At 38.9% G+C, this 26,692-nt stretch overlaps 1 protein-coding gene across 5 annotated transcripts in view; it reads left to right on the top strand.

The window, feature by feature from the left end:
* Nucleotides 1-26,692, top strand: part of SLC44A1 (solute carrier family 44 (choline transporter), member 1) — a 109,907-nt gene that overhangs the window by 50,254 nt on the left and 32,961 nt on the right. For 2 of the 5 annotated variants that reach the window (XM_014534438.1, XM_014534439.1), the window contains exons 6-15: nt 454-543; nt 2,215-2,354; nt 4,442-4,628; nt 5,590-5,755; nt 6,510-6,666; nt 7,360-7,443; nt 13,287-13,424; nt 16,397-16,633; nt 18,541-18,621; nt 23,294-23,947. In XM_014534438.1, the coding sequence (XP_014389924.1) occupies nt 454-543; nt 2,215-2,354; nt 4,442-4,628; nt 5,590-5,755; nt 6,510-6,666; nt 7,360-7,443; nt 13,287-13,424; nt 16,397-16,633; nt 18,541-18,621; nt 23,294-23,326 (1,313 nt within the window). In that variant the 3' untranslated portion in view covers nt 23,327-23,947. Of the gene's footprint in view, nt 1-453; nt 544-2,214; nt 2,355-4,441; nt 4,629-5,589; nt 5,756-6,509; nt 6,667-7,359; nt 7,444-13,286; nt 13,425-16,396; nt 16,634-18,540; nt 18,622-21,572; nt 23,184-23,293; nt 23,948-26,692 lie in introns of those variants that run through there. The other 3 variants (XM_014534440.1, XM_014534441.1, XM_014534442.1) reach the window with 3 other exon arrangements.

Genomic DNA, 26,692 nt, shown 5'->3' with positions numbered 1-26,692 from the left:
TTGGTCCTAAAATGCATAAATTACTCAAGGAAGTGTAGCACCTAATTTAAATGCTCTCTCTCTCTATGTGTGAGAATTTTTCTGGTCACCCAACATAACATGTCATTCTCTGCACTTTGTGTGTTGGCATGTGTGTTTGCATGTGAGTTCTGATGCCTTTCTGTGGTGAATCCACAACAGTTCTATGCTGTTTTCGAGTCACCATGTGCATTTGCATGTATCCTTTTCTGTGTTTATACACCCACGTTAGGTGCCTTTGGTTTCAAGTGGCACAAGTACCAAAGTCAGAGTGCAAAAGCAACCTGTTTCCTTTGTTACCTAAATTGGGATCATGAACTTGTCAATAGCAACAAATTATTTCCATGGGAGAAAACAACTGAAAGAATTTATCTTTATATTTTCCAGTGTTTTCCAAATAATATTCTACATGTTTTCTATTTATCTTCCCTGCAGTTCTATCCATGATTTTGATGGTGATAATCAGGTATATATCAAGAGTACTTGTGTGGATCGTGACAATTCTGGTCATACTGGGGTCACTTGGTAAGCTGCTTACTTCTTTGTTTTTCAGTAATTAGAACTGAGAATTAAAGCTTGCTTCTGACACTGCCTCAGTTTGGAACTACTTTGAGTATTAAAAAAAAATTTCTGCTTTGCATTAATTTAAACTGATAAGTGGATGACATTGAAGTTAGGTCATGCTGAGATCAATAAATCAAATAAAAAGGTGAGGTCATTGGCAAATGGAGATTATTTTTTAAAGGAGCTAACTTTTTTTTTTTTAATTTGGGGGGAAGAACCCAAGAGAAAAGACAGCAATCGAGGCTCTGTTTGGCTTCTGGCTCTTTAATTTTCACTTGATTCTTGCAATGTTCTCTGCCAAGCAAGTAAAGGAATCCTTTTCTTTTATCTGGCACTTTGTAAGGCCTGAATCAGCCATTGTAAGTTGTTGAAGTTCTTTCTGTTTGAAAAGTGTTTCTGGCAGAATAAGAGTGTGTGTGTGTGTGTGTTTAAAATTTCATTATCATTTTTCTGTCTATTGACATTCTATTTTGTTTACTGTTTGTAATGAAACTTTCTGGGCCTTCTGTGTTTATTGTCTTTTTTTTTTTAATTTCCCCTTCCCACTTATAAATGTGATAACTACTCATGGTATCTAACTACTTCCGTGGTAGAAAATAGAAATATAGAGAAGAAAATAAAACTTTTAATTTTTACATGCTATATCTTCCTTTTTAGAATTTACCTCTTGCCTAGGACACTCTTTTCTTAGTTTCATAGATTTTTCTCTTCCTGTTTTTCTTTTGCTCAAATCCATCACCGGTGAGGCCTTGCTTACCCATCTTATATAAAATTACAGTGCTTTCCCAATGCCAGCACTTTCTGTCCCTCTTACTAGATGACTTTGTTCTTAGACTTTATATGCTTTGTTTTTACGTTCCCCCCTATTTTTATGTTTCCCCATTGCTATGTATGAAGCTTCATGAGGGGTGAGGGTAGGGACTTGGCTTTGTTTACTGCTCTATCCCCAACCCCTAAAACAGGAGATGCTGTTAGACACTCAAAATATTTGCTGAATGGATTAAATGAAGGGTTTGCCTCTGTCTTCAGTCCAGTTCTCTGAATCTTTGAACCAGCAGTAGAGATAAAAGTTCCCATCCCTAGCACCCACCACTATCAAAGATTTTCTGCCTTTGTTTTCACCTTTGGTGGGAACTACTCTTTTGATCTTCATTTATTCATTGTACAAATATTTCATCCGCTGCATGACTGTCGGCATTCAGTGCTAGGGTGACTGATGTGTACGCAGAGACCTTTGTCTTTCTCTGCTTCGTTGCTGATTTCTATGACCCTTACTTGCTCCCTCCAGGATCTCTAGCTTAAACCGATGCTGAGGCTCTCTTTGTAACCAGCTCCTCTTGGGGTATCTATCTATCTCAGCTTCAAAGTCAGTAATCAGTACAGTTGAAGGAAGTGTATTTGATGTACTGAAAGATTAGTGAGTGTCTATGAGTGTCTATGGAAGGTGGTAGTGGAATAATTAGAGCTCCCCTTACACTGGCAAAAAAGTTATAGCCATGCGCCTCCCAGCCAAGTGGATTGCTGCTGCACTAGTCTCATGATGATACGTAGGAAGGATCCAGAAAATTGAGGATTTGTCAACACATTTTCAGGTGCTAATTATTGCAAAAACAATTATTTTTTTGTCTCCAGGTGGCACAGGTGTACTATGGTGGCTATATGCAAAACAAAGAAAGTCTCCCAAAGAAACAATTATTCCTGAGCAGCTCCAGATAGCTGAAGACAATCTTCGGGCCCTCCTCATCTATGCCATTTCAGCTACAGTGTTCACGGTGAGTATACGTTCAGGTTTATGCTTTTATTTACAGGAGATCATTAACGGAGGAGAAACTCACCTCTAGCTATGGCATGCCTAACCTTGATCTTCATTAGATAAAATCTCTGTCCCACAGCTGGCTTCCCTAATTGATGAGTGCTACTGATGCAATATTTTGCTCTGCATAGCCTGCTTTTTGAGAGGATTTTCACCTAGAATATTTACTAGTAGAACATATTTCTTTCTTTTTAAAATATATTTTATTGATTTTTTTACAGAGAGGAAGGGAGAGGGATAGAGAGTTAGAAACATCGATCAGCTGCCTCCTGCACACTCCCTACTGAGTATGTGCCCGCAACCAAGTTACATGCCCTTGACTGGAATCGAACCTGGGACCCTTGAGTCCGCAGGCCGACGCTCTATCCATTGAGCCAAACCAGTTAGGGCAGAACATATTTCTTATTGTCACAAGGTAATGTAGTTACTTTTTAAAAAAGACTTTCTTTTTTACTATAAAAAAGTATGATAAGCCCTAACTGGTTTGGCTCAGTGGATAGAGCGTCGGCCTGTGGACTGAAAGGTCCCAGGTTCAAGTCCAGTCAAGGGCATGTACCTTGGTTGCGGGCACATCCCCAGTAGGAGGTGTGCAGGAGGCAGCTGATCGATGCTTCTCTCTCATCGATGTTTCTAACTCTATCCTTCTCCTTTCCTCTGTGTAAAAAATCAATAAAATATTTTTTTTAAAAAGTATGATAAGAAATGTCACCTTGTCATTTCATTTATTTGTTTACTAATTATTTCCCATTTTTCCTTGTAAATTTTTCTTTTAACAACATTATTTCAAAAAATATAGGTGAGCTCTGCTACCTAGCACCTGTACAGTAAAATTGCTAATTAACATGGGGTTAAATCATCTATGTGCATATCTTTGGTTCATCTCCTTCTCCTCTCTGAAAAAAAAGAAAAAAGACATTTCCCTCCACTTCTAGGTATAATCCTAAGCTTTTTTAAAAAAAAACATATTTTTAAATTGATTTTTAGCAAGAGAGGAAGGGAGAGAGATAGAGAGAAACATCATTGATTGTCTATCTTCTGCATGCCCCCTACTGGAGATCAAGCCCGCAACCCAGGCATATGCCCTGACTGGGATTCGAACTGGTGACCTCTTGGTTCCTGGGTCGATGCTCAACTGCTGAGCCACCCTGGCTGGGCCCAAGCTTTATATTGAGCATTAGAAACAAAAAAATAAAGCCACTGGTGGAAAAATATATGTTTGTTATTATTATACAAATATTTATTAATCATCTTCAAGCTCAATTATCTATTCCAGGGCAGGAGGATAGAGGCTGGTGAACAAAGTGTGAATCTGGCATGGGCCCTGTTCTTAAGGAGCTTTTGCCTTAAGTGGGAGACAAGGCCCAGATACCCCCAGTGCTCCTGTGCTCATGGCATGTGGTCCGCTCCTCTATTTTTCTTTGTTTTGTTGTTTTGTTGTTGTTGTTGTTAATCCTCACTCAAGGATATTTTTTTCATTGATTTTTTAGAGAGAATGGAAGGGAGGGGGAGAGACAGACAGACATCAAAGTGAGACACTTCGATTGGTTGCCTCCTGTACACACCCCGACAAGCACTGTGGATCGAGCCTTCAACCAAAGTACCCTTGACTGGAATCAAACCTGCGACCCTTCAGTCCACAGGCTGACACTCTAACCACTGAACAAAACCAGCCATGGCTGCTCCCCTATTTTTCAAAGTGACAAGCACAGATATATTCAAATAAAGGAGGTGTTTCATCCTACCTGACAAACCACACATTTTGATTGGTAATGAGTGGCAAAAGGAAAAGTGAGACAAATTCTAGGATTTAATAAGAAATTGAGAAGTCCTTTTATTTAGCTTTAAAGGACATTCTCAATATACCGTTGAAAATGGTAAGTGCTGCAAGAGAGATACAGACCGATAAAGTATTCCTGGGATTCAGAGAATGGAACTTCCACGTTTTAGAATGAAGGTGTTACAGTAAAAATTTCCACCATTGTCCAGTTTCAGTTTTTGCTGTTTAACATGGTAACTAACCCCTTTCCCTCTATTCTCCCCACACAGGTTATCTTGTTCCTGATCATGTTGTTTATGCGCAAACGCATTGCTCTCACTATCGCCTTGTTCCACGTGGCGGGCAAGGTCTTCATTCACTTGCCACTGCTAGTCTTCCAACCCTTTTGGACTTTCTTTGCCCTTGTCCTGTTTTGGGCGTACTGGATCATGACACTTCTTTTTCTTGGCACTACTGGTAAGAAGACATGTGCTTCTTTCTCTTAGGGATGAATCTGATTCGCATTAACATATTTAAAACATCAAAGAGATATAAGTCTTCAGACATTGATTGACTAAGTTCTAATAGCCACCGGAACTAGCAGGGGCTGTGATTCTTCAGTAACCCATTTTCTGATCATGAGCTTTATCATCCTAGCAAAGTGGGTGTCAACCAGGTAACGCCTGTAATTGCATCCTGGTTTTGAGATGGTCATGGATTTGAAGTAAACTCCTCTAGTCCCTCAGACATTTGGATCCATTCTCAGATGAAAGAATGAATGTAATGCCACTGTGGAATTGCCTTAAAACTCAGTTAGAGCTAAAGCTCAACTTGCTTCCTTGGGATTTTCTAGTTTGGAAATGATCAGAACCTAGCTAAAGCTCCTAGCGATGATTCAGTTCATAGACTCTCAGATTTGCTTGTAGCCATACTTTACATCAAAGGCTACATCTAAATGGAATTCATTGTGAGGAGCAGTGTAAGGTTAGTACACTTGTATGTAATTTCTCTGACCTTTCAGCACACATTCACCAATTGAATAGAATATGAATTTCTGAACCTTGCTAAGAATTTAGGTCTGTCATTATTAGACAAGTAATAGCTCTGAAAAAAATTTAAGAGCTGTTTGCAAATTCATGCTTAAACTAAGTAACTGATAATGTGGTAAGAAATATATTCAAACAGAACAAATTTTAAAAGCTATATATCTATATCATGGCTTTGGGGAAAACAAAATGCTTAACTGGGTAATATTTGGCTTCACAACTTTTCAACTGATAATTATTTTTGTCCCTTAATGAGATAGCACTGTGATTATAAGTTTGTGGTTTGGGTGTAGGTACCTGTTCTTGGAAAGTAAATTAATCTCTTAAATTAAATAGCCATATTTGTGGTTTCGACGTTATGTGATTCTTCTTCCCTTCCTTGCTTTTCCCAGGCAGCGCTGTGAAGAACGACCAAGGCTTTGTGGAATTCAGGGTCTCGGGGCCTCTGCAGTACATGTGGTGGTACCATGTGGTGGGCCTGATTTGGATCAGTGAATTCATTCTGGCCTGTCAGCAGATGACTGTGGCGGGAGCGGTGGTGACATACTATTTTACCAGGTGAGAATTCATACGTGTCCAACAACTTAAGATCAGCTAAGCAATTGTGCCTGAAGGGAATGGAACTGAAGCTTGTCAGAATGTCATTTCTTTAAGAAGTGATTGGAAGTGAACATGACAAAATGTGATAGTTGATCTTTCTGGGAAGTAAGAAAACAAGAGGTTGCTATTTTATTCTTTGCACTTTTCTAAAACTTTCTAAAAAATGAATCAGAACTGCAGGCCCTGATATAACAGAAATTATATTTAACAGAAGAATGAATCTTGTGGTAGTGCCTTATGTACTTGGGCTTTATATGAAAGTCCATCAAAGGAAAACAAGCCTCTTTAATTTGTTTGGATCAGAGCAATTGTGTGGCTCCCTTTCCTGACTTCAGAGCTGAATACCCGTTGTAGGCCTATCGTTTCTGTTGTAATGAGGTTCCAGGTTCAGGTTGAACATCTTTTTAAGTTCCATTTTCTGATTGTACAATTAATGTCATAAGTATTTACTACCAAGAGCTTTCAAGGCACAGTTGTATTTAACTTAAAATATTAGAGCTTAAGAACCCCATGACACTACTGTAGAGAAATGACACATTAATTTTATATGGTACACGTGTAGCATTTATATTAGTTGTACTATATTACTTTGACATTTTTGTCGTAAAGCTACAGTAAGAAAAATGAACCAGTTTTTCACTCCAAACCTTCCTGTGTTTCCCTCCTGGCCTAGGCTCTGTTTTAATTGTCTTTTTGGTCATTTTAAAAATAGGGATAAAAGGAATTTGCCATTTACACCTATTTTGGCATCAGTGAATCGCCTTGTCCGTTATCACCTTGGTACTGTGGCCAAAGGATCTTTCATCATCACATTAGTCAAGATTCCACGAATGATCCTTATGTACATTCACAGTCAGCTGAAAGGAAAGGTAAGGGGAAAATACGTTTTTGGACTTCCATGGGCACATTCCAGACCTCACTCCTGCACCCAATGACGTCATGTCCAAAGTTGCCATTGTTTTCTTCAGATTCCTGACAAAGTGGAACCCAGCCCTTCCTCCCTCGCCCCCACCCCCCTTGCACTCCATATGCTCAAGCAAAATCCATCTCAGCACTGGTTTCCAAAAGTGTCTCTTCCTCTGTGTTAACTCACCACCTTCCTCCTTAGAACCTCTTCCCTCTCCTCGATAGTGGAAATAATATGCATATCAACATGGCTTAGCTCAAATAACACCTCTTCCGAGAAACCTCCCCTGATTCCTCCCATCGCACAAATGTCTCTCTCTCTGTTCTCCACTCTCATAGCACTAGTACCTATGTCAGATTTTGATTCTAATCTTTTTGTGTGTTTAGCATTTTTTTTCCTCCTCCTAGATTGTAAGTTCCTTGCTGGTCTTCTATACCTCACTATATCTTATATACAATAGGTACTAAATAAATCTTGAACTGATTAAAAATAATTCAGTCAGTACATTTTAAGTGGAAAGAGGGGTGGGTATGGAAGCTTGGAAGCATAGTTTGTGCTTTTAAAATTTCTTATTTTTCTAACATTTGGAGTATTCTTGATGATGGTGTAATTCTTTGAGTTTTCAACAATTATTTCAACTTTTCCTCCTTTCCAGGAAAATGCCTGTGCTCGATGTATGTTGAAATCTTGCATTTGTTGCCTTTGGTGTCTTGAAAAGTGCCTCAATTATTTAAATCAGGTAAAATGTTTTAAAAATCATTCTAAGATTCACTTTCAAAGATAGGTTTGTCTTTTCTTCTTCCAAGATAAAAGGATTGAGCTTACTTGAAAGGTGTTGGTTTTCTCATGGTGTGTACATTGTGCCTTGATCAAGTATCTCTATTTCAATCATATTCTTATTTTTAAAAGTAGCATACGTACTTACCAAGGCTCATTATTAATTGTGATACATGTGATACATGGATAAAATATTAGGATTCCTATCTTGGGAAAGACATTTATTTCTTATGCCTTAATATGCATCCTTTTATCTTTGATTTTCCCTAAGAATTTCTCCTCTCTAGCCATGGTTCTTTAATTCTTTAAAATAACAGAATTCTGAGTGGGCCAGAGCAAGTAGGTCTTTAGGACACACAATGTCAGTTGTCCATGGGCCACCAGTTTGTTGCCTCTGCTTTAAAGAATTTAGGGGATCATAGTAAAGAAGAGTGTTGATATGGAGGAAGAGTAGGCCGGAGTCATTTTGCAGCACAATAGGAGATTCCTAATCCCTAAACCATGCTCCACTGCCACACCGCAGGGGAAATACAGTTGGCTTCAAAAAAGAGCTTTAGATATTTTAAATGACCCATTTAGTATTTGCAGCAGAGGTGTGAGTTTTACAAATAAACCGTGAACTGTGAGCCAGCCACTCTTTGTTTTTGTAGGTGCTTATCTTAATGGGACATGAAGGTGATTATATATCTAATGTAACAGGTAGGATTCACTTTAGGTAGAGAGATTGTTACACCCAGGATCTGTTTCTCTTAGGCATTGGATTACGCAGGCCTTGGTTTATCTGGCACCATTTGAAGGTAGTACATTTCACACTGGAGAGCGTCTGCTCTCTGGCTCATAAGCTCTTCAGATTATAAAGCTGTTCTCTATATGGCATGCGTGGAAGTTCAGAATATTTTTGAGCACCACTAGCTGATACTATACTAAGCACTTTATGTATATTATCACTTTCCACAACTCCTTTCCCCTGTTTTTTAGAAGACAAAATTGAGACTGGGCATCTCATGACAAATAATCACATAAGCTAGAGGTGAAGGAAGTTTTCAAATCTAAGTTCACTCAGCTCTTCCCTTAATATTACACTGCCTCTTGTATAAATATATACACGTTTTGTGCAATATAAAGAACACTAAATTATAGTTTATTATAGAGAATAAGTAAACGTCTCACATTTTCATGTATCATGCTGTAAGCTAAGACAAGTGGTTTTAAAGCCAATCTATTTTAATTAATACTTGCAACATCAGCTTAATTTTGGTGACCCCTAAAAAGTCTAAAAACTTACAACCCAACTGAATGAAATCTATTGTTTAAGTTTGACTTTGTGCCCCTTTCATCCCTCACTCTAAATAAGAAAGGGATCATTTTAATTGCCTTTTCCCTTATTTCATTTATAATGACCCACACATAAAGGTGCACACATCCTGTTTACCTTTTCCTACCATTGCCGACTAGCCTGCCCTTATCACGTGTTATTATGTAAGATTTTAAACTTTAAGAGAATTTCTAGAGAATTAAGTGAAGAAAAGAAAGAAGGTGTGAGACTGTGGAAGCTGTGCTCTGGGACAGATGGCCACACAGGTCTGAGTTACCTGCATGGTGACCTCTGTCCTAACGTATTCCTTCCACATGGTCACTGCTTCCACTGTATCCTGTCACACAGGAATGCTACCAGTGACCACGTGGGCTAATAGGCATCCTTGTAGAAAGATCCCTGGAGGGTGATCAGCTTTTACCTTGCGCTGGGAGTTAGTTTGAGGCCTCTGTCCTGCCTGAGCAGAGGGCTGGAGGGTGATCAGCTTTTACCTTGCGCTGGGAGTTAATTAGTTTGAGGCCTCTGTCCTGCCTGAGCAGAGGTTGGGCAGGAGCAAAATGTTAATCAGTGATGCCCCTCTGTGCGGGATAGCCCAGATCAAGAAGGCTGTCAGGGGAAGCTGCAAAGGACTCTGGGTTTCTTGAGAGCCTTCGCACGACTCCTTTTAGACTAGGAGGTACAGAAGCAGAGAGAAGTGTTATTGACCTGCTGTGGTCGGTAGCACATTTTTCTTTCTGAAGAGATCATCTTGACTTGTGTGGATCACATGCAGCTCATCTAACTGCCTTGGCAGTGGGAGGAAGCTCATAAAATGTCCCCTCAGGTTGCACGCACAGATCTATAGGAAGATTGCCAGGAAATGTCTATGAGCCCATCCAACCCTGGAGTTGAGAAGTAAAGAAAGGAAATCGCTGCCTCCTTCCATGTCTACAAATAGAAGGGCTTCTGCTCTAAATAAAAGTAGATGGGATGGGTGGGGCAGCATCAGGAGAGAAGAAAGAAGCAGCAGAGGCGAAATAATAATAGTTCTCAAGTAAACTGACGCTCCTGAACACTAAGGAGGGCAACAAGAAAGCTTTTATAGTTTACGTTGGAGGTGTTGGGCCTGCTCCTGGAGGCAGCTGGTCTGGTGATAACAGGAGAGAGTTTGCAGGTGGTGGCTCCTCTCTTGCTTCTGTCTCCTGTCCAGGAAAGTCGTGCTCTAACCGCAGCAGGGAGAACCGCATAGTTAAGAGAGTTGTCTGTCGGTGTTGGGCCTGCTCCTGGAGGCAGCTGGTCTGGTGATGACAGGAGAGAGCTTCAGGTGGTGGCTCCTCTCTTGCTTCTGTCTCCTGTCAAGGAAAGTTGTGCTCTAACCGCAGCAGGGAGAACCGCATAATTAAGAGAGTTGTCTGTCCTTGAGGGGGTGGGATTTAAGACAGTAAGTAGTGGATTTAAATGGATTGTTCAGTGACCTTGATTCTAGACATTATAATGCTTTTTATACTTCAGGAAGCATCTCATAATCTATATATTTAATGTGATCTAGGGGATTTTCCTCTGAAAAACCATCGAATACAGTTGACCTCACATATCTGTGTGTTCCGTATCCACAGGTTTCACATCTGCATATTTAACCAGCCATGGATGGAAAACATGGGGGGGAAGGGTGTTATGGTGTTGCTGACCTGTACTATGTGGTTAGTCCTGTGGTGGCTGCATCTGTACTGAACATGTACAGACTTTTTTTTCCTTGTCATTAGTTCCTAAACAATACAGTAAAACAACTCTTTACATAGCACTTACATTGTATTAAGTACTGAACATGTACAGACTTTTTTTTTTCTTGTCATTAGTTCCTAAACAATACAGTAAAAGAACTCTTTACATAGCACTTACATTGTATTAGGTATTAGAAGTAATCTAGAGATGATTTAAAGTATATAGGAGGATGTGTGCATAGGCTATATGCAAATACTAAGGGACTTGAGCCTGGTCGGAATTTGGTGTCATTGGCTATCCTGGAACCAGAACCCCTGCAGATATCGAGGGACAACTAAAACTGGTTCGTTGGTCTCTTGGAGTAAATATTTTTGGCGCTGTGGACCATATAGTCTCTCACAGTGGCTCAGTTCTGCCATTGTGGCATGAAAACAGCCCTAATAAAGAGCAAAAAAAAAAAATAAGCATGGCTATGTTTCAATAAAACGTTATTTATAAAGTAGGCAGCAGGCAAGATTTGGCCCACACGCAGTCATTAGAGGACCCCTGCTTTAGGATAAATTGCTAAGTGGGTGTGCTTTTTAGTGAGGACATAGGGAACTGGTGAGAACTGAGAGCTAGTTTGGCTTTTTTGAGAATTGTTCAGACGAAGGCAGTTCTCCATGGTTTTTCAGCAGAGTTACTATTGCACAAGATCAAACGTATGGTTATTTTGATGTCATGGAGGTATTTGATAGAATGTTTCAAAAGGAGCTTTGTAAAAATGAAGAAATGTGGGCCACTGCAGTTAGGTAATTAACTCTTTGGTGCCTGCTATCTCTTAACGGATAAGAAAAACAGTGAGATAACAGTAGAAGAGAGTAAGCAGCAAATGAATGCTGAGAAAAACTTAACAGAATGATTTCTTTAACATACTGTATATATTAGCTTTTGAGACAAAAAGACCTGCGAACGTAATATGGTCATATATTCTGAGAAGAAATTACCCCAATCTGTGTGATGGAATTTCATATGTTAAAATCATACTGTGTTTCTCAAAAAAAGCATGGTAATTTCCTATTGCTCCATTTCTGAAAAAAGTGTCTGAACCTTAAGTAGCCTCTACGCTGTCCAGTACTCTTTCCTTGGCCCTCAAATGCTCTGCATTTTTAATCAGTGAATCTAATCATATAATGGCAAATTAAATTTTTGATGAGTCAAACCTCATCTCCATACCAGGTTCCGACTAACTAACAAGCATTCAGTTGGAACATTCAGAAATTAAAGACTGTCTTTCCCTAGCTCAGTGTTGAACCTTTATAGACAGCACAGTGTAGAGCAAGCATGTCAAATTCAAAGGCTAACACGGGCCAAATAAACGAGGCATGCGGCCCACGGGCCACAAGTTGGACATGCTTGGTGTAGTCAGCCCTTCCTGCCGTCTCCCAGCCACTTGAACATTTGGGACCCACCAGTGATTTCTTGAGTTGGCACTAAACCAACAATTCCTCAGGACCAAACATTTTCATCACAAAATTCATATACTTTCCTAAGGCTCAGACATATTTGATGTTCTAGTACTTATTCACATTTCCCAGAAAATGTCAATGCTCTTCTAAAATGTAAAAAAGAAGGGAGGAAATCAGTCTGTGACTAGTAGGTCAAAGAGGACACGGGGCAGCAGATGCAGGTATAATTGAATAAAACTCTGTCATCTGGGACTCAGTGCTATAAGGGCCGGAAAGCCAGCTCAGTCTGACCTAAAAAAGAGAGAGAGAGAGTGAGAAAGGGGGAGGGAGTGGCAGGAGAGGGTAGAGATCCTTAACAATGTATGAGCTTCTGCAACTGAAAAGCCCAGAAATCTGGCTAGTTCCTAATGATGTCAAATATTGTCACCAAGTGCAGGGACCTGATTTCTCTCTGCTCTGACTTCCGTGGTGTTCGCCTCACCCTCGGTTTCACACTGTGACCTCCAGCAGCTCTAGGCTCTTCCCATTATGTTGGCAAAACATCCATGGCAATTCGTACCCTCAGAGCTCCTCATCCAGGAAAAGGAGAGAGCTGCTCTGTAGGGATCACCTATGGATGAAGAAGGAAACTTCTTTCTCCCAGAAGCCCCAGGGGATGTCATTTACTTCCAGGGGCCCTGGTTTGTTTATATGCCAGTTTCTGAACCCATCCTTGCCCATCGCCACTGCTGAAGGTGGTGTCAGCTCCACTCAGATGCTAAGACAGTGGGGAAGGGCTGTTTCCTCAAATGAGAGTGCAGGCCCCGCTCCCAGATTGGAGGGGTATAGAATAGTGGGCAGCAAACAGCGATTGCTACAAGAGCTGTGAGAAGTGACAGCAGAAAAGAAAGCACCAAGGAGGAGGTGGTAGGCGTTCCAGATTAGACAGCACCACAATCTGATGCCTTTACAATTTGTGTAGCTTCCAAAGCATCACTGAAATGGTACTAATGCATCATGGGTATTCACAGTGACAGACCTGAGACATCTAGGCAAGGTTAAATTCTGTTTGATTTACTCAGACAAGGGAGAAGTTTATGGACATGGGAAAGGTAGTCTGTGTTTTCATAAATTTCAGTGTTTTTAAAGGACCAAAACTAAATCGACTGAAAAGTTCTTTTTACCATATCAGGCTTTTTTTTTTTAATATCTCATATTTTCTTGTGCTTCAGAATCTTACTCGTATACCTCACCAGAGCCATGGGTTTAATAGTGAAATATTGTTACAAGCTATGTTTAATTATATCTTAACAAAGTAGGATTATATTTATTGATGAGAATATTGTTTTTGCTTCTGCCCAGAATGCATACACAGCCACAGCTATCAACAGCACCAACTTCTGCACCTCTGCGAAGGACGCCTTTGTCATTCTCGTGGAGAATGCTTTGCGAGTGGCTGCCATCAACACAGTGGGGGATTTCATGTTATTCCTAGGCAAGGTAAGAGCAAGTATATTACCGGAGATGTACAGTAAATTTTTGCATATAAATATATATATATATTTGCTCTAATTTCAAAAAACATCTGGCCTACCAAAAGAAAATTAAAAGTAACTTAATATACTAGTATAGCAAGCACGTACAAACGCCTTAATATGTGCTAGGCACCTTTCTAAGTACTTTGTATATGTATTGTGCTCATTTATCCTCACAACAGATTTGTAAAGGAAGATCCATTGGGATTATCATTTTATAGGTGGGGAAACTGAGGCCCGGGGTGGTTAAGTGTAACTTGTCTATGTTTTTCCTTAAATGTTTTGAAGTATTAAGTAACAGTCGGTGTAGTGGTTAGGGGTACTGCATCTGGAGCTTGACTGCCTGGATTTAAACTCTGCCTCTTTTACTTACTAGCTGTCATGTACTAGTGGTACATAACCACTCTATGCCTCAGTTTGCTCATTTATAAATTTGGGATAATAATAATAATAAAGCCAAAACCTTAGGGTTGTGTGGATTAAATTGGTTAGTACCAGTACCTAAGACATTGCTTGACACATTATAAGTTCTCAATAAATGTTAGCTGTCATCATTACTATACCATATGTAAACCCCTTTAAAATAGAGTTATATGTCTAGCTTTTGCTAATATACACATTATACAGCAAAGTATAAAAGAAACTTTAAATACATGACAAATACAACTAGCAGTCCCAGGTGATTCTCTTGAACACTCCCTTGGGTATATGTGCTACACCATCACTGATATAGACCAGTACTTCTTATAGGCTGTGGACTGTGTCAGAATTACCTGGGGCACTTTTTTTTAATCCTCACCCGAGGATATGTTTTCATTGATTTTTAGAGAGAGAGAGAGAGAGAGAGAGAGAAACATCAATGTGAGAGAGAAACATCGATTGGTTGTCTCCCATATGCACCCTATCAGAGATCAAACCCGCATCTTAGATAATATGCCCTGACCTGGAATTGAACTGCAACCTTTTGGTGTACAGGACGACACTCCAACCAACTGAGCCACCTGGCCAGGATATGGGGCACTTTTAAAAAGCATTTTGCTGCACTTAGATCCAACCTATCAGACTTGGGGATGTACCAACTCTACAAGTGATTTCTAGTTGCCTCTAATAGTTTGAAACCCCTGTATTCTCTGCTTGAATAAATGCGTGACACCCTTCCATTATATTTGGGAATAATTAGTACATCCTTTGACTTCTTTGCCTAAATATTAATAATTCTCGAAGGTTTTTCTCACGTGACAATATTCACCTTCCACCTCAACAGCTTTTTCTCTCAACATCTAAGTTTGTCTGGGCCCCATCTTCTACCTATAACTAACTTAACAGTCCGAATGTGGTTTAACTTTTAGTGGCATAATGAGACCACAAAGAATCTCAGTCTTTCTATAGGGTGGACATAAAAAATTTGAATAAGAGTATAAGAAAGAACTCATTCTAAAATTGAAACCAAAAGAGTGGAAAGTGAATGTGATTAGCTCTCTGTGGAAATCACCTCAGAAAAGTTACTAGCAGAGCAGTGTCATAAGAGTTGGCCACAAAAATGGAGTGTGTGTGTGTGTGTGTGTTTGTTGGGGAGTTGTTTTCCAAATCTTGGACAGACCCAGATTTGCTCCCTAAAGTTATCCGATAGAAGGATCTCTGTACAGCTTAACCAGTATGTTATCCAGTGCATTATAACTCCTGGTTAAGTTCGTGGTGAATGAAAGATGCTTTGTTGTTGATAAATAGTAAAGAAGAGGTGAAAGAGGAATTCTCGGCCTGACTGTCCTCAGCACTGGACAAGGGAAGGCCGTGGTAGTTCTGGAGGATTCTTCCTTTGTTAAGGCTTAATGCTAGGCCAGTAAAGGGCAAGCATGTGTCTGAGATTCAAAATAACTTATTCCTGCTTTGTATCAGTATCCACATATTTTCAGAGTTACCTGGAAAGAGCCCTGAAGTTGGCATCATAAGACCATTATTGGAGTGGTATCTGCTGACCTTGGGTGGGTTGGCTAGCATGTTTCCCAGTCTATAAAATGAGATGATAATGTTTTCCATAAACCATTCATAGGGTTGATGAACAACTGAAATAAAATGTACTAAAACACACCAAAAAAATGTAAAGTGTTGAGTATGAGGTAATGAGGCATCAGAGTAGGTGGTTCTTGACAAGAATCAAATTGGTTATTTCCTTTATTCTCATGGATGTTTTTAGCACCCTTTTTCTCACAGATAATCGAAATATAAACTTCATGGCAAATAATATTAAATTTGCCCCATATTCTATTTGAAATAAAATATGAAATAATGAAAAGGCTCTTAGTGATGTTTGTTGCAGCATTATTTATATCTGAAAACAATATACATGTCCAACTATAGGAGAATGGTTAAATAAATGTTATTTTTTTGTTGTTAAATAAATTTTAAATCACCCATAAAATGAAATTATGTAACTGAATAAGTATTTATGAAACATTCATAATGCTACTATAAATATTAAGGAAGAGCTTTTAATGATTTGTTTATACAATACTATTTCATAAATGTAAAAATGCTTAGAAAAAAAATCTGTAGCAGTACCCTGAAATGTCGGTAATTTTCTTCTTCTGAGTGCTAAGAATGTGCATAATTTTTCCCCCTAAAAAAGGCATACATTTATCTTAAGAATTGCCACAGGTGCCAAATAAGGGAAGCTTTAGAAAACAAGCATAACATTTGGAAAACTTGATTATTTTTAATGTCAACAAGGATGGTTCTTTAAATTTATATTATATGATATACATCTATACCTCTGTGTGTATATGGGGGTTATACTTTCTAATTTCTAACTTGAGATGGAAAGGACTCATGTGACCGTCACATATAAGTAGTAAAGAGAATTTTACATCTGCCAACGATGACGAAATAGTGGTTTCTACCTCAGGGTATTACATATGGTCTTTGTTCTCTCTGCCTCAGGTGCTGATAGTCTGCAGCACGGGCTTGGCTGGGATTATGCTGCTCAACTACCAGCAAGATTACACAGTATGGGTGCTGCCTCTGATCATCGTCTGCCTCTTTGCTTTCCTAGTCGCTCATTGCTTCCTGTCCATTTATGAAATGGTAGTGGATGTGTTATTCTTGTGTTTTGCCATTGATACAAAATACAATGATGGGAGCCCTGGCAGAGAATTCTATATGGATAAAGTACTGATGGTAAGTACTTCCAATGCCCTCTACTGCTTTAGGGATGAAAAGACTAATAAAATTAAACCTGTAACACTGGTGCATGAGGTTGGTCTTGGGGGAGCCAGGGAAGAAGGCCCTCTTGGCGTGGATGAGACCATTTAAGATCCACTTAGCTAGAGCAGTACCCATTAATAGGCCTGAGTCCACACTATTCCATTCTGCTGCCCCGCTCTCTGCAATTAGACAGATTTGAATTGACTTTTAAACCTGACTTTTAGCCCTTGAATTAGAATTAAAACATTGGACCATGTTCTAAGTGCACTTTCCTGTGGGGTGGGGCTCAAAGACAAAAAGTCTTAGTTCCCAGGTTGTAGTTAGTAACTCCCTGTATTTCTCTATCCACCACTTTTCCAAGTATTATTGCTGTCTACTCCATTAAAACTCATTATCCTAAGTATGCCAGGCCAAATGAAAGGCATTTTGTAATGAATATAGATGAATAGACCCATGACTGGTAGATTGTCTTGCTTTATATTATTCAGGATCTGAAGCTTTACACAGGTACATTCAGATTCTTTATAGTTACGTCACCTCTGCAGCTTCCCTATATTAGAACCTCAATGAAACCTTTTTTTAAATTTAGAAATTATGTTAAATGGTTTAAATACTAGATACTACAAAATTAAAGGTGCTTTTTCTTTTTTTCATTTACCTGAGAATATATTTATTGATATTTAGAGAGAGGAAAAGTGAGAGAGAAACATCAATTGGTTGCCCACCCCCCCATAACCCCAACTGGGATCGAACCCACATCCTAGGAATGTGCCGTGACCGGGAATCAAACCTGCAACCCTTTTGGTGTATGGGACAACACCCAACCAACTGAGCCATCTGGCCAGGGCTTAAAGATGTTTTTTTAATAATACCACCTCGCTATTAAGCTGTGAAATATTCCTATCTTAAGAGTGGATAATATTGAAAACTATCTCAATATTAGATATTGAAAATAAAAGCCATCTTCCAGGAGAATGGATTTAAATTAAATCTATTTATTTAAAATAAATGTGTTAATAAATAAACTAGATTTTTTTTTAATTGCAAAATTATCCAATGAGTTAACTGACCTATTTGGTACTGATTATCTCTTTTACCGAGCACATCATCAACTAAATTTTGGACATTTTCAAAGTGGAATTTGGCCCATGATAATTGCATCTCTTTTGTGACTATAGCATTTAGGAGAAGTGTTTATTTTTGTTTTTCAGCCACTGATCAAAGCAGAGCAAAAAAGACAGTTTTTCTCCTTTTAGTTTTCTCTGTAAGATTGAGGAGGGTATTTAACAAAGTGCTTTGACAGGAGAGGAACGTTTTCTTGGGGGCCAATCCCGTCTCAGGTACTTCTGACCACGGGCTCTGGTGGTTGCACCGTTTTCCTGCTTTATGGAGTAATTCCAAGCCCAGGTAGACTTTTCTTAAAGTAGCTTATTTACGATTTGATAAAAACATTATTCTGTGCTTATAGTATCAGTGCTTTCTTTTAGCATCTAGGCTTATTTTAAAGAGGAGGCTTATGAAGTAAAATGTTTTTGCTATTCCATTTAACCATGATATGGAAAAAGTAAATCAACAAATAAAACAAATTCTCCCTATGGGGAAATAGTCTGGGGTTTTTTTTAAGTTAGGTATTTTCTCTTTGGGCTAGAACTAACATTACCTCTCATAAGTGAGCTTGACACAATGAATGGATGGAAAAATATATTACCTATCAACAGACTGCAGTTCATCCCCACACACTTTGCAGCTCTTATGTCTGCTACTATTATTGATGGCTATGGTTTTAGGGCCTCCATTGACCAGTATTGAGTCAAAAATGTGAATGTTCTTTAGAATGTGAAAGGACCTAAGAATTTTGCCATTTGGTCCCTATTTTGCAGGAGTTTGTGGAAAACAGTAGGAAAGCAATGAAGGAAGCTGGGAAGGGAGGCGCTGCTGATGCCAGAGAGCTGAAACCGATGGTAGGTGGAGATGAGGAGGTAGCCGCCCTCCCCGAGTTTCACTTTCACTTCCTCTCTCTCTCTGTCTTCACCGACTGCGCCTCCTCGGGAGAAGCGTTTGTTGTCTGTATCACACAGGACATGCTGCTCTTTCTGTTTGTGTGTCTACCCATCACTTGGATGGCAGAATTCTTGTCACGCCTGAGACTGCCTTCTGTACAAGTAAGCTGAAAGGAACAAACACAGCATTGTCACAATGAAGAGTGGTCGTGGCAGGGTAGGGCATAGTCTTGTCCCTAAGGTGAAATTGCTGTTTCTGGTTTTGTTTTTTTAAATTTCCTTTGTAACTGTCAGTGGTTAGTTTTCATTGGACTGAACATTTGGTTGTGCACTCGAACTGATGGTTTGAGTTTTGTCATTTTGGAAGGTGATAAGAGCAGTTCCTTTCAACTTGCTAAAATCCATACTCCCCCATTTTTTAATATTGGTTTGTTTATGTTTCTCTCTTTTCCCCTTGGCTGACTTTTTTCTTCTGTTGCCTGGATTGTACTTTCTTTGTTTCTAAAGCTATTTTTCAGTAGCAAACAAGTCTTTTTTCATCAACACCCACATTTTCCACTCAATAAGACAACCTGGTCTTCTCCAACCTCAGCTCAATTGTGGGAAGGATAAGTTACCTCTCTGGTCAGTGATACAGACATTCTACTATCATTTCGGGGGGGAGCGGGGGAAAGCACCTTAAAGTTAATCATTGTAAGGAGACTCCTAAGCTGATAGATGTTCTCACTGCTGCATAACAACAGATGTCTCTAGCATATATTCGTCTAATTACTACATATTTTACAAATGTGTTGTTCTTAAATAGCATGTTTATTTCAAATATTATATAATTGCCTTAAACAATTAATTTTAAATAATCTGCCTTCTAATTGCATATAGTATCCAAAAATGTGAGGTAAAGTCTCTCTTTTCTTCTTTATACTTTAATAAATGGATTGATTCATAGTTTTCCAATGTAAGAACTATGTAATATAAAACAAGCCCATTTAAATATGTAAGAGTAAAGGAAGTGGGTTCATTTAAGGGGAGTGGAGGAAGCTATATATGTATATATGGAAAATAATCACATATTCAACCTAAATAAAAGTCTCAGCAGAATATTTAGATATAAACACTTTTCTCTGAATCCCTTCCAGTACCTATTTTGATATGTTCTTAATAGCTTTGATGGTTATGAAGCATAATTTCAATGTTTAGATTCCCACGGCACAGATCACTCTGATCATAAGTAAAAGGATGTAGCCAGTGGTTATATAGCTATTACTTTAAAGTGTGCATTAGCCGGAACTGGATTGAGTGGGCAAGAGACGCCAACCAGCAATCCCGCCAGTCAGGTGCCTTGCCTCCCTAGCCCTTCTCTCTGTACCCCTCTTACTTCACGAAGCAGACCGAGGGGGAGGGCAGTGAAGATTGTGCCAGCCCTATGGTGGCATGGAAAAGTGAGGAAGACTTCTTTCTTACCATTGCTTGGCTGTCCTAATTACTCAGGAAATAAGGTTCCAAGCCTAAGACTTAAAAAAGGTGTAGAAAATCTTAAAATGTAAACCATCCTTCCCCCCCTCCTCTGTCTTCCCAGTGGTTGAAGTTTCCATTCAATTATTGTGCAGTGATAAGCATTTAAAGAAAGGGAGAAATATTTGGAGGTTTGGGACTAGCTAGATTGACCATGTAATTGATTGGCATGTAGTTCCGTATTCTTGAGGGAAAGATAGAAGGATTGTGGTAGACCAGAATGCAAGTTTACCTAACCCCTTATTCATAATTAATAATACTAGGTTATGTGGCATTCTACCAGAAGCCAAAAATTGAGAAATGTTTTTCCCCCTATAATTGCTTTCAGTTTTAAATTAATGACACTTAACTCAAACAATGCATTCAAATCTTCATTCAGGTTTTGCTTTTATTTTGTTGTTGTTCATCAGTTCATTGCTTGCAATTAATGGCAAGTCCCCAAATACATCTTTTACGTGCATTGTTCTTCTGGTGCTTTGAACATTATAGTATTTGGTCCCTAAGAATGATGGTTTAAGTGGCAAAAAAAACTCCTCAGGAGAGAAGTGTGAGATGGTGCTCACAGGGTCGTTAAAGTCTTTAACCCCATCAGTACCTCTCATTCTTATCTCTTTTCCACAGTTTGCATGGTAAGAGTGGACCCCCTACTACCACCACCATCTTGCATGTGTCCCTAAAGAACTAGCTGAGAAATTCCCCCCTGAAGTTTGGGGACTGGTAGAATTGAGTATACTTCTTTGTATTTGTTATTCCCTTAGATGAGAGTTCTTGAATGCTGGCATACCTAGTTCGTCATATTTGTAGAAATGCTACTGTTTGAGTTTACAGTCTACCTCCCTCCTTATGGGATATTTTAATTTAGGGTTTATTTTTAGCCTATAAAATAATGTTCAGAAAAAAAATGAGGTTTAAAATTTTCCTTTTGACAGAGGATCATTGAACTGGATATATAAGTACTCCCAGTTTTCCTCTTGGACTTTTTTTTTTTTTTTGAGAGATCCTGCTAGTGAAGAAAGCTTGGAAGGTTTGTGAGGTCTCTCTCTCTAAATCTTTGAAAATGATTTTAGGAAAATTTACCAAATGTGATATAGAGGTTTAAGCAAGAGACATCTGGTCATCTGCAGGAAAGCATCTACAGAGGAAAGAGAGAGAGAAAACCCGGGCGCTCTAGCAGCGTAGGCCAGAGAGGCTGCAGAGCTCCGAGATTTTCCCCAACAGTGGTGTGGTTTCCAGCATGCAATCGCATCACAGCCCCTGGAATATAGGCTCAGGGGAGAAGGATTCTCAGCTCCTTTTGCTTTGTTGCTGTTTGTGACCATCTATGCATTTGTAACATCGTTCATGATCTCCTTCTAACGGTAATTGTCTAAGATGATACTCTGTGTGACTTTGTTTTCTAGGCCTCGGGAGCAAGTTCCGCTTGAACCTAGCCGACCGTTATGGAACCCATTGACATTCCAAACCAATATATACACATAACTATGTGTATGTGTGTGTGTGTGTGTGTGGGTGTGTGTGTGTATATGTATATGTATGTGTGTAAGTATATGTATACACACACACACACATAATCAGCCAAAATCAGAGAAAAGGAACAGGGATTTAATACCTTTTTTATGCTTATTTTTGTCGAACATGTACTCCTTTCATACGGGTGGCTTTTACAAGGCAACTGCCGTCATTTAATGTTTTCAATTGTAATTGTCTTAATGGAAATGTTAAGATTCATATCTGATTCACATTTTTGATAACTTAGAGGAGATTTTAACTTTCGTTATTTAAATTAGGTAAAATTATTGTACCGAATTCTCTGTCTAAAGTTTATTCAGGGGTGATTTCCCTGACACATGCATAAAATCAAGATCTTATTTTCCTGATGAATAAGTCCTAGTGGGACCAGACTAGGTGTATGCTTTCAGAGAAATAAGGAATTACTCCAGTTTTCCCCAATCAAAGAAGCCATGTCATTTTACTTTGAGAAACACACAAGAGGACCCACTATGGGAAGTTTCATAATCGCTCGTGCATTTGTCAGCCAACATTAAAAAGTAACCAACTCCTCAGGTATTTGTAGTTTACCCTAATGCTTCTATAGGAGAGTAGGTGAAAAAGAAAAGGATAGATGATCTTTCTTATGCAAATTTTTTTCTTATGATTTGTCTTTCTTTTTTTTACTATAATAGCATCTTTCACACATTTTGTGCCTGATTTGAGAGGAAGCTGGAGCACCCAATGAGTTTATGTAGCCTCCAAATTTCTGTGTATTGATTTGCAGATTAAGTAATGCTGGGAGGGATAGTGAAGGGAGAGAAACACTGAACACAAAGCATTGGCCATTCCAATGGTTTAGGGCTAAATAGGCATTTTATACAAATGCTATAAACTTGGAAAACGGAATGGAGGGTGCTCCTCTCCTTGGCAATTCATGAAGCATCCAGAAATCTACAATGTTTAACTGAAGAATTGGTTAATGTTCTGATCCTCAAGTGTTGAACGTTTTTGTTTGTTTGTTTGTTTGTTTGTTTGTTTGGGGCTGGGTTATGGGGTTTTGTTTGTTGGTTGGTTTGTTTGATTCTTCTATTCCTGAAGCTTACCAGATATGAATGGCTAATATTCCATTGTTCTGCTTATTGTAATGGTGAATGCTTTAAGAAAAAAAAAGTGTAATTTGCTAAGAATGATTCATGATCTGTTTATGCGATAACTCCTTTTTGTTACAATTTTTTTAAAAAAGGCTATTTTTGTTAATGTAAAGTAAATATTTCAGAGCATATTTTTTAAACTTATTGCACTAAATACAGGCTCTGTACAGAAAAAGAAAAGCCTCAGCATTTTATCATTCCATGGAAGGAGAATCTTTTGAAAGAAAGCATTGTCTCCTACCAGAATTAGACAGTGAATTGGACCGGTATTATGGAAATGCATACAATTAATGTCAGTAGGGATTAATAAGCAACTGTTTGCTAATGTGCTTCCTTTCAAAGGGTTGGACCTTTAAATTGCTGCAAAAGGTAAATTTTATTTTTTTCTTTAAGTATCTGTATTCTTTAGCTAGGCTAAAATTTGCTAAAATGCCTTGGTTTCTTTTTAAAAGCTCATTTAATATTTCTGATTTTTTCAGAATATTTGCAATAAGAATCAGAAATTTTATTAAAAAAAGAAAACACACAGTTAGGAGCTCATGTCTTGGCAAGATCTGGGAAACCAACATGTGAGAGTCGCTATTTTGAAACAATAATTCTCCAGAAGTTAACATCTAACATTGACAAACTGTATCATTGTACTATTTTATATCAGCAAAAAGGAATAAATATAATTATGTAACTAACAAAAAATTATCCAAATAGGTGAGAGAGCAAATCATCTAAGAAAATTCAGAATACCTTCTGTGTCATAGCCACACAGATTTGGGACATTAAGGAACATTGGGAGCTAAATTTATGATTGGCAAAAATCTGGAAGATGGGTATCAAAACAGAAGACATTCGAGGAGCTAGCTGTTTTAGGAGGTGTCCCTCCAGAGTGACCTGATGGAAGGCTTGAATTTGGAAATTGGGTTCTGCTCGCTCGGACATCCCAACATCATGGACCCTTGCTGCTCCCTGTTCCAAATGCTCGCAATCTCAACTATTTGGAAACCGCCAGGAATGCTTTCTAATTCTCTCTCGCAACTAGAACTGTAATCAGAAAGAAATTTTGTATTTTTGTATAACTCGATTGTGTGCCATTTTATATAACAGGTCCTGTTTTACAAATAAATTCTGTTTTACTAACATTGTGTTTAGAAACTATGATCTATGTGTAACCATGTCATTTGAGTTCCAATTTAATATCCAGGCTGTTTCCCCTGAGTAAGTTTGTGTGCTCCATGGGCAGATATATGCAGATATGCATATGTACTACACTGGCACACACAGATAGAGATTTGATGTGTAGAATATCACTTTCATCAGAGCTTCATTCTTTGATTCATTCTATCAAGCCTCTCAGAGGTTTTTTTTAAAAAAAAAAAAGCAATAAGGAAATGTTTTGAGGTTATGTCTGGGTGTTCCTGCTGCTTCTTTCATCCATTGCAAGTCACCCCTCAGCGAGCTATGGGCTGGCTGCCTTGTTGCTCCCTCCACTCACTGCCTCCATCTTCTGCCCAAGTGAGAAAAAATAGATGAAAAACAAAAATTATCTGCGAAATGGGGTTACCTGAACCATTTTATAGACCATTTGACTCTGTGTTGTGTGTTGGTTTTTTTGTTTTGTTTTTGTCTTTTTCTGTGGTGGATCTTCACAATTGCTCTCTGGACTCATAGCTTAAGGTCCTCTTAACTGTCAGTGAGGATCCTGGTGGCCGGAGCATCGTTATGGTTTCTGCCACCAGATGATTAAGGGTCTGGTGCACAATTTGGAGTTTCTAGGCTCCTGCCTCAAAAGTAAGCTCTGCTGTAATGTAGTATGGAAGGGGGAAGGTTACATTTCTCTATAAATGTAAGGGATCCATTTCAATGGGAAGCTTACCAGTGCTTTCGGTAAACATTAGGAATGCAGGGCATTGAGATTGTATAATCCTTGCGTGGATGAGCAGAGATCAAAGCAGGTCGTTGCTTGAAACCATTTAATGTAATGTTTAATGTTCGGGATTAAAGCTCTTATCCCATCCTATAGCATAATTAAGTCCTAAGTCACTGTAATTTAAGTAGCTTAGTAGGGTGCTGGTCCCCAAACCTTTTCCATATGGTTGAGGAGGAGGCACTCACTGAGTTTGTTTGAAAATCATGCTGGAAATACGTTTTTCCTGTGTAGAGAGGCTCCTGTACTCGTATAGTTTCTTTTTTCAGTGAAGGGCATTCATCTGCCAGTTTTCAATTCCACTAGCCTTGGTGTCTGCCAAGGGCTCCTTTGTCTTCCTAGGGCAGTTCCAGGCATAGCAAGGAGATGCCCCTTCCTTTATCCTGGTCCTGAGTTGCTTTTAACCAGAGTGATGCTTCTCCTTCCCCCTTCCTCAAAACATCTGAGGGAACTGCAGGCACCCAATACCTGTGAGGCCACATCACTGCCCCTGAGGCTGCAACCATTTCTGACATGCACCATACTAGCTAATAAAGACCATTTCAGGAGATGCCCCCTCCACCCCACCCATCACCCATCTAGAAAGTAGATTCTGGGATCAGTTCCAGTACCAGAGCTGCCAATTACGATGACCTGAGCATTATTTTATTTTTTTGGTCAGTAACCATCTCCTTTGAATTTTGGGAGTTTCCAATGGCCTTCACAGAGCCTTTGAGAAGTTACCTTCAGAAGGATCTTTATGCTTTCACCTCTCAGTGAGTTCTCTACTGCTTTCTGTGCTGCAACTTAAAAAAAGAAATCCTGAGTCTGGAGGCTTATCAATGCACCTGCCACAGTTAATTTCTGTATTGTTTTCATATATTCCATCTGACAGGAGTGCACTATAACAGCTTGCCTAGGGTAGAGATGTGGTCTGTGAATACATATTGGAAAATTGTGGGTTCCTAAGCAAATGCATAAAGCCGAGATTTGTGTATTATGTATTCCTAGCAATAGAATGCCTTTGGCGTCAAGTGCATATTCGTGTGTCTTTGTGCACTACGGGTGCATGTCAGCCCTTTGTGAAGTAGGCCCTGTTCAGATACAGTGGCGGCCTTCGGAATTAGCTCATCTCTGTTTATTGGCATAGAGCCCACATTTTGAAAAAGCGACCTTGAGTGTGCCAAGAGAAAAATCTAAAGCTAACAGACATAAAAACAAAACAAAGAGCTAAACATGTTGTGTACACTTATAAATTTAAAGTAGCATACTTTCCCACATTCAAATTTTGTAAATTTGAACCGAATTCTTACTCTCTAAGAGGAAAGTTTTAATCTAAGATTTAAATCTTTGAAAATAGCTTTCTTATAAAAAATTTGAATGCCAAGTTTTTAAACTTGAGAATTTCTGTGGAAAATGTTTCTTCTCTGTCTAAATTCTATAGTACTCTTCCTCCTCATCTCCTTGGTTTTCATGTGTAAAAACAGACCAACGATGCTCCTGTTTGAATATTGCATGATCAGTGATCACTTTTGTAAATTACATGGGCAGGATTTAACTTTGATATTTCACAAAGAAATTCATTACTAAATGTGTTGAAAAGATAAGAACTTGTTAGGGACCCAAATATGAGGCTACTTTATTCAGTTTTGATTCTTAGTTTTATAACTTAAATGATTTCCTGAGAAATAAACACTGCAGACTAGGGAGATCAGAATAGTACAGCTTTCAGGTGACCCATAGTCTAGTCAAGATCCAGCTGAACATGAAAATGTTGTCATTCCCAGATGTTTCAGAAATTTTTCACTTTCATGCTAAAACCTGAATTTCATATTTGACATTCAGAAGCAGGTTCCTAATCATTTGAGGGGACATGAGCTCCTTTGAGAAAGAAGCTTAGGAAAGCAACAGACTCTCTCTCTCTCTCTCTCTCTCTCTCTCTCTCTCTCTCAAATGCACATAGCCCATCTGCGAACATTTA

The sequence above is a fragment of the Myotis brandtii genome, unplaced genomic scaffold (genome assembly GCF_000412655.1).
Source record: "Myotis brandtii unplaced genomic scaffold, ASM41265v1 scaffold13, whole genome shotgun sequence".
Classification (NCBI taxonomy): domain Eukaryota; kingdom Metazoa; phylum Chordata; class Mammalia; order Chiroptera; family Vespertilionidae; genus Myotis; species Myotis brandtii.
The sequence above is the reverse complement of the archived record's forward strand: the minus strand, read 5'-3'. Positions and strand labels throughout refer to the sequence as shown.